This window comes from Asparagus officinalis, chromosome 4, assembly GCF_001876935.1.
Source record: "Asparagus officinalis chromosome 4, Aspof.V1, whole genome shotgun sequence".
NCBI classification, from domain to species: Eukaryota; Viridiplantae; Streptophyta; class Magnoliopsida; order Asparagales; family Asparagaceae; genus Asparagus; species Asparagus officinalis.
Window position 1 is genome coordinate 96,129,798 of NC_033797.1, and position 8,985 is coordinate 96,138,782.

The 8,985-nt window shown below is 46.4% G+C and overlaps 1 protein-coding gene across 1 annotated transcript in view; it reads right to left on the reverse strand.

The window, feature by feature from the left end:
• The window catches only part of LOC109837886 (uncharacterized protein PAM68-like), a 13,607-nt gene continuing 5,309 nt past the window's right edge, over nucleotides 688–8,985 (reverse strand). The window contains exon 2 of the mRNA XM_020406266.1: nucleotides 688–967. Within this exon, the coding sequence (XP_020261855.1) occupies nucleotides 933–967 (35 nt within the window). The 3' untranslated portion in view covers nucleotides 688–932. The remainder of the gene's footprint in view (nucleotides 968–8,985) is intronic.

Genomic DNA, 8,985 nt, shown 5'->3' on the forward strand with positions numbered 1-8,985 from the left:
AGATTACAACTTTCTTAAAAATAAACACAAGATCCGTTTATCGGCTCTTGCTTGCGTGGGTTCTTTGCCGGTACCGGGGTTAATCCGTGGACGACCACGAATCAGATCCGGTTGATGGAAAATTAGGCAGAGCTTCTACCTCACCAAGGGGGTATTTGCTTGAAGCGCTGAAATCGACAAAGTGAAATCAGGGCTCTTCTCGAGATTAAGACAAAGCTTAATCTCAAGGAACGGATGTACGGGCTTCAGATCATTCGAAGGGGCTTCTCTTTTGTGCCGAAGTTCGCCGGGATCTCGTTCACCTTCGATGAAATTTCGTGCTCCTTGACTCTCCAATCCAGCAGCACCTCGTCCTCTTGGTAAAATTCCAGATCCCGAAAATAGAGGCATTTGGCTCATATTTATAGGCCTCGGATACGGTTATTTGGATGAGAACAAGTGATTTGGCTCTATCTTTAGTTAACAACAGCCTAACCACGTTTGGGGATAATATCAAGTCAGTTGGGAACTGTGACGCCCCTGGGTTCACACAAGGCTGCAGTCCAAGGTGAAACCAGAAATGTCAAACCTGCCATGCACCACACTGTACAATAACACGTTTCACCATCACAATTACTATCTCTCTAGTGGAAACGACAACAGGTGTAGATACAAGGCAAGTAAAAAGGTAAATCAACAATACTGGATGAAATGATAGAACCTAACACATCTCATCAACGAAATGAACTGAAGTACATAGTCGAAGACTGAAATGAATAAACTGGAGTTCTTAACAAGTCTCAAATACAATAAGTCTGAGTAAAGGAAATAAGGCACACAGCCTTTACAACTTCTAGAATAAACTCTCAAATGTCTAAACCAAAAAGTCTACAGTGGAGCTCCAAAAGAGAAATATGTCTAAAGTAGACAGCTGACACTAAAGTGCATCGCTATCAACCTGCGGCACTCCGTGCTCCTGGCTCGTGACCTGAAAGGGGGAGGGACAACGAGCGTCAAAAGCGCTAGCGAGTAACATCACAACCAACCCCAAGGAAAGAGGGCTCGTTGTAAAAGAAAATACAGATAATATATAATAGATCTAAAATCGTTGATCTCACTAAGGAGGGTTTTGGTATTTAGAGGTTTATAACACGAGAATAGGTACGTCGAGCGAAATAATCCAAACAAGGAAACCCTCATATATATACCTTATATCTCAAATATATAAACTCCTAAATACTAAACCCAAGGCTCAAGCGCTGAAATAGAAGAAAAACGACAGACATCAGAATAATAATTGTGCTATGACATAACCAACATGAATATCATATTACTACTTACATGAATATCAGGTCAAAATCTTCATAAGTGTCATACCAAATCTATACATTCATCATGTTGTAAAATGTAGAATAATAATCGTATGCAGGGTTATGAATCATGTCCGAAACAAGAACTAACTATCGTAGTTATCCAAACTCGTGGAATAAGTGTCAAATTGTCCAACACGAGGACTGAGAGGGATTTTAGTCCAACACGAGGACTTCTATGGATTATAGTCCAACACGAGGACTGTGGAACAATAAAAGAGTGCTTTCTCTCATGTAGTGAAATTTGCTCATTTATCTCATAACCAAAATAATTTATAAGTCCCAAATTTACACCCCAGGTCACCTATCATGCATGGACACGTAGTGGGATCAATTACCATGGTCAGATAATCCAAACAAACCCCCAAATAGGAGTGAAAATATCCAAATACAGCAAAAACTGGAATTATGCCCCAGAGGGTTCGTCGGTCGACCGGTCCGGTCGACCGAACTCTGATACAAAATTTTAGCGGACGCCCGCCAGACACTTCGGTCGACCGGAATTATGTCGCGGTCGACCGAATTTGAGTCGCGGTCGACCGAATATTCGTCGCGGCCGACCGGAACTCCCACTCGAACTCAGCGGTCGACCGCGTCGGTCGACCGCCGAGCGAACAGAACCCTACCTGGGTTCTGTCAGCTGCTAAAACCTGGAACCAAAAATTTCGATAACATGGGTATCTGAAAGAAATGGGATCATACTGAAAATACACAACCAAAACCAAAGTTTGAAATCTATATTTCCAAGATTTTAAATCCATGAGAAACAAAAATCCAAATCGTTTTAAAAGCTGTAAAGATGTTTGAAACTCTTTTAGGCAAAAACTCAGATCTAGATCTTCTTTAACAGAGCATGGGTGAGTTTTTTTACAACATATAAAGCCCCAAATCCATATTCTATGATATAGTAAACTGTTAGCTAAACAAAAATACGAATTTGGCTCCATAAATCCAATAAAAACTCAGTTCTTGATGTTTAAACCAAAAGGGGTGGGGGTTGGGCGAGAAATTACTCGCCTTGGGTGCTGAGGGAAGCCCTAGATCTGAAATAGGTTGATCCCTTTGCTGGAAATCCCAGATCCCACTGAAAATCTCCTAATCTGCTCCCAGATCACCAAAACCAGGTTAGGGTTTTGAGGAAGAAGAGAGGGGGGCTAGGGTTTACGTTTGGGGCTGAGGAGATCTCTCCTGGGTTGAGTTGGTATAAATACCAACTCCCCAACCCGACCCAAAACCCAATAGCCCAACAACTAAAACCCGAAACCAAACCTGTAAAAGAAAAAAAAAAAACTCTCTGATCGCTGATCGGTCGACCGCGCCGGTCGACCGCGCCGGTCGACCGATCAGCACAAAAATGCCTGCTGATGGCATTTTACCTGCTGATCGCCAACTCACTCAATTTCTCTCACTTGCAGACACCTGCTGGGCTCCCAAACTCTGATACACATATATATCTTATGCTTATATAGTTATTTATCACAAGGGAATTATCTACTATTACTAATTCACACATATATATACATATATACATTATAGAAATTTTTCGGGGTTTTACATTCTTCCCCCCTTAAAAGAATTTCGTCCTCGAAATTCGGAAATCATACAAACTTTGCAATATGAACTATTATAAAGATATTTACACCTAACGATCTAAAATGATAATATTCTCGGTCAAATCCTAATCGAGTGGAACTAGTACATCGGGTGAAAAATCCAAACAAGGAACCCCCCCATATATATACCATGTGTTCCAACCGATTAAAATTTAAGCGAAAGTATCCTCATTATAGCGTTAAATGTAAACATAACCAAGGGTATGCACATAAGTTAAGACATGAAAATCAAAGCAAGAATTTATTTACCTGCTCAACCAAGTTTGGGTAGTCACGACGCATGTCCTCTTCGCGCTCCCAAGAAATCTCCTCAATGCCTCCTCGGTTCCACTGAACTTTTATCAAGGGGATTACTTTGTTCCTAAGCTTCTTGTCCTCTCTGGCAAGAACACAGACCGGAATCTCAATAGTGGTAAAATCATCCTGAAGTTCGATCTCCGGTGCATCCAATACTCGCTGTTGCTCCTCATCATGCAAATGCTTCTTGAGCATAGAAATATGGAACACGTTGTGTATACTAGACATCGATGCGGGAAGATCTAGTCTGTATGACACGGCTCCAATGCGCTCTAGAATCTGAAAAGGCCCAATATATCTCGGTGCGAGCTTTCCCCGCCTCCCGAATCGCTGCACGCCTTTCATAGGCGATACCTTAAGCATAACCCAATCCCCAATCTGAAACTCTAGGGGTCTCCGCCTCTTATCCGCATAGCTCTTCTGCCGACTCTGAGCGGCTAAGATCCGCTCTCTGATCAAGGCTACTTTCTCAGTAGTCTGCCTCACTAACTCTGGCCCAAGCATCAAGCTGTCCTCCGGCTCGGCCCAACATATCGGTGATCTACAAGGTCTCCCATACAGTGCCTCATACGGGGCCATACCGATCGTCGCTTGATAACTATTGTTATAAGCGAACTCTACCAGTGGGATATGGTCCTCCCAACTGCCTTGGAAGTCAATGACACATGCCCGCAACATGTCCTCCAGTACCTGATTCACCCTCTCCGTCTGGCCATCCGTCTGGGGGTGAAATACACTGCTATAAGATAGTGTGCTGCCGAAAGAGTCCTGGAAACTCCTCCAAAAATGTGAAGTGAACACAGATCCTCGATCCGACACGATTGTGTCCGGGACTCCGTGGAGTCGAACTATCTCCCGAATGAAGATCCTCGCATAAGACTCAGCTGTATAAGTGGTCCTCACCGGGATGAAATGGGCTGACTTCGTCAACCGGTCCACTATCACCCAAACTGAATCATTCCCCTTCTTCGACTTCGGCAACCCCACAATAAAATCCATAGAGATATCTGCCCACTTCCACTCTGGAATGGGTAAAGGCTGAAGTGTCCCTGTAGGTCTCTGATGCTCTGTCTTCACCTGCTGACAGGTAAAACATCTAGCCACATAATCTGCAATCTCTCTCCGCATACCACTCCACCAGAATCGCCTTTTCAGGTCCTTGTACATCTTGGTAGTCCCTGGATGTACTGTGTACCGAGTACGGTGCGCCTCATCAAACAAATCCTTCTTCAGCTCTGCACTGGCTGGCATAACCAATCTACCCTTCATCCGAAGACCTCCATCTGCTCCAACGGTCCAGTCCACTTTAGGCTCTTTGGAAATCTCTCCCTTACGGGTTTGAATCCAAGAGTCCTCCAACTGAGCTCTGACAACCCTGTCACTCCAAGATGGCTGCACTGACATAGCTCCCAAGAATGCACTGGTTCCTCCAATCTCGGGTCTAAAGTCAAACTGGCTAAGAGTGATAAGGTCTCTGTGCAATGAACACCTCAAAGCCGCAATCTGATGTCGGCGCTTTCTACTCAAAGCATCTGCTACGACGTTCGCCTTCCCTGGATGATACTGGATCGCGAACTCGTAGTCCTTGATAAACTCAATCCACCTCCTCTGCCTCTGATTGAGTTCCTTCTGAGAAAATAGATACTTCAGACTCTGATGGTCTGTGAACAGCTCAAACTGTACTCCATACAAGTAGTGCCTCCATGACTTCAGTGCAAACACCACTGCTGCTAACTCCAAGTCATGAGTGGGGTAGTTCTGCTCATGCACCCTCAACTGCCGTGAGATATAAGCTACTACCCTCTGAGTCTGCATCAATACACCTCCTAAGCCTGCCAACGATGCATCTGTATATACTACGAATGTCCTGACGCTGCTCGGAATGGTCAAAACTGGCGCAGTAGTCAACTTAGTCTTCAGAATATCAAAGGCCTTCTGGCACTCCACGCTCCATATGAACTGTACACCCTTCTTCGTAAGGTGTGTAATCGGTGTCGCAATTTTCGAGAAGTCCTGGATGAACTTCCTGTAATATCCAGCTAAGCCCAAAAAGCTGCGAATCTCTGACACCGTCTTCGGTGGTTCCCAATCAAGAACTGCCGTGACCTTAGCCGGGTCCACTGCTATACCCTCTCTACTGATGACGTGGCCAAGAAATCTGACCTCTGAAAGCCAAAACTCACACTTGCTGAACTTGGCATACAACTGGTGCTCCTGAAGGGTCCTCAACGCTATCTGTAGATGCTCCTCATGATCTGCCTCCGATCTCGAATAAATAAGAATATCGTCGATGAACACGATCACAAACTGATCTAAGAAGGGACGGAAAACCCGGTTCATCAAATCCATGAATACCGCGGGTGCATTGGTCAACCCAAATGGCATGACCAAGAACTCGAAGGATCCATATCGAGTAAGAAAAGCGGTCTTGGGAATATCCATCTCCCGAACCCGCAACTGATGATAGCCAGAACGAAGATCAATCTTCGAGAAATACTGCGCACCCTGCAACTGGTCAAACAAGTCATCAATCCTAGGTAGTGGGTACCTATTCCGGATAGTGACCTTGTTCAACTCTCTATAATCTATGCATAATCTCATACTACCGTCCTTCTTCTTCACGAAGAGGACCGGCGCGCCCCACGGAGAATGACTCCGGCGAATAAAGCCCTGAGCTAACAACTCGTCCAACTGGGTCTGAAGCTCTCTCATCTCAGCTGGTGCCATGCGATAGGGTGCGCGGGATATCGGGGCTGTGCCTGGCTGCAACTCAATACAAAACTCGACCTCTCTCACAGGAGGTAACCCAGGTATGTCCTGAAAGACATCCTGATAATCTGAGACAACTCTAGTCTCCAATAGCTCGGCTCCCTGATCCCGTCGCATCACCTCCTCGATGTATGCCAGAAATGACTCCGCAAGTCGGTTGCCCTGAGAGGCGGCTACAATCATCTCGGACCCGTCGGACGCTCGCAACTTGACTGTCTTCGCAAAGCAGTCAATACTAATATGGTAGGAAGACAACCAATCCATACCAAGGATGACATCGAACTCGGACATATGCAACACTATCAAATCCACTATAAACTCCGACTCGTCTAGACTGACGGTACACCTCCTACAAACGCTCTCCAGAAGCGATACCTCACCTAAAGAGGTGGAAACAGATAAAGGGGTGTCTAGAGACTGAGCTACGAGCTGGAGTCTAGTCATAAATGCATGCGAGATGAAAGAATGCGAAGCTCCCGAATCGAAAAGAATACGGGCGGGAAGAGAGTTCACAAAGAACGTACCCTCCACTACAGCTCCACTGGCGCCATGATCACGAGGAACCACTGCATATACCCTGCCCGTGGCTGAAGACTACTCTGCTGATGGTGTTGGAGAATATGGGATAATCTGTCCCTGGGGAACATCCTAAACTGCCCGAATCTGACCCTCAGTCCTCTGAGCTGCTGGCGGTGCCTCAAGTCTGTTCTGCTGGCCCTGACCTCTGCCCTGCTGGCACTGCTGCTGGTTCGGACCCTTGCCCTGCTGGGCTCCTGCTGGTGCGCTACGGCACTCTGATGCCTTGTGCCCGACCTTGTGACAGTTAAAACAAGACCCCTGGAACTTGCGCTGCTGATGCGCTCTCTGATCCTGCTGGGGTCCCTTCTTATAAGGGCCCTGATGCTGCTGCTGCTGTCCAGAAAAACCTCTCTTGTTCTTGCCCTTGTCACTGCCTTGTCCTGTCTTGGCCTTCCCTTCCTTGTCCTTCTGGAACATAGTGGTCTCGGTCTCCTGAGAAGTGGCAGCCTCGGCCACCTCCCTGACTGAATAAAATCTCCTCGACACGAGGTACCGTCGGAGATTAGAACGAAGCCCGGCCAAGAACATCTGAGCCTGAAGCTCTCCTGTCTGCCACATGCCCGTGAAGTGCAATAGCTCCATGAACCGGCTCTCAAAGTCAGCCACTGACATGTCCCCCTGAGTCAATCGGGACAACTCAAGCTCCTTCCCAGTCCGTGCTGCTGAAGAAATGTACTGCCCATCAAAAAAATACATAAAGTCCTCCCATGTGAGGGTCATCCTCTGATCTGGAGTGAACTGGAGTCGGTACCACCTCCCGGCATCTCCCTTCAGGCTGTAGGATGCCAACCTCTGCTTCTGAACTGAGTCCACGCCGAGTATATCGAGAATGTTGCTCACATCCTCCTTCCACTTGTGGGCAGCAAGAGGGTCTGGTGACCCCTGGAACTCCGGTGCCCTCATCTTCTGGTACCTCTCTACCATACGGAGCCAAGTCTCCTGCTCTGTGGCTCTGTCTGGGACTGTTACAGGAATAGCGGCAGGCGTGACCTCTGGGGGTCTCTCTCTGACAGGAACGGCAGGAATCCCGTGGAATAAGTGTCAAATTGTCCAACACGAGGACTGAGAGGGATTTTAGTCCAACACGAGGACTTCTATGGATTATAGTCCAACACGAGGACTGTGGAACAATAAAAGAGTGCTTTCTCTCATGTAGTGAAATTTGCTCATTTATCTCATAACCAAAATAATTTATAAGTCCCAAATTTACACCCCAGGTCACCTATCATGCATGGACACGTAGTGGGATCAATTACCATGGTCAGATAATCCAAACAAACCCCCAAATAGGAGTGAAAATATCCAAATACAGCAAAAACTGGAATTATGCCCCAGAGGGTTCGTCGGTCGACCGGTCCGGTCGACCGAACTCTGATACAAAATTTTAGCGGTCAGCCGCCAGGAACATCGGTCGACCGACCAGACATCGCGGTCGACCGAAAAATTACGCGGTCGACCGAAATCAAAACGCGGTCGACCGAAAAATGACCGATACGGTCGACCGAACTCTGATACAAATCAGGACGGTCGACCGCCAGGAATATCGGTCGACCGACCAGACATCGCGGTCGACCGAAAAATGACGCGGTCGACCGAAATCAAATAGCGGTCGACCGAATAAATGACGCGGTCGACCGAAGCCCTGACTCGAGCTCAGCGGTCGACCGCGTCGGTCGACCGCCGAGCGAACAGAACCCTACCTGGGTTCTGTCAGCTGCTAAAACCTGGAACCAAAGATTTCGATAACATGGGTATTTGATAAGAATGGGATCATACTGACAATACACAACCAAAACCAAAGTTTGAAATCTATATTTTCAAGATCTTAAATCCATGAGAAACAAATCCAAATCGTTTTAAAAGCTGTAAAGATGTTTGAAACACTTTTAGGCAAAAACTCAGATCTAGATCTTCTTTAACAGAGCATGGGTGAGTTTTTTTACAACATATAAAGCCCCAAATCCATATTCTATGATATAGTAAACTGTTAGCTAAACAAAAATACGAATTTGGCTCCATAAATCCAATAAAAACTCAGTTCTTGATGTTTAAACCAAAAGGGGTGGGGGTTGGGCGAGAAATTACTCGCCTTGGGTGCTGAGGGAAGCCCTAGATCTGAAATAGGTTGATCCCTTTGCTGGAAATCCCAGATCCCACTGAAAATCTCCTAATCTGCTCCCAGATCACCAAAACCAGGTTAGGGTTTTGAGGAAGAAGAGAGGGGGGCTAGGGTTTACGTTTGGGGCTGAGGAGATCTCTCCTGGGTTGAGTTGGTATAAATACCAACTCCCCAACCCGACCCAAAACCCAATAGCCCAACAACTAAAACCCGAAACCAAACCTGTAAAAGAAAAAAAAAACTCTCTGATCGCTGATCG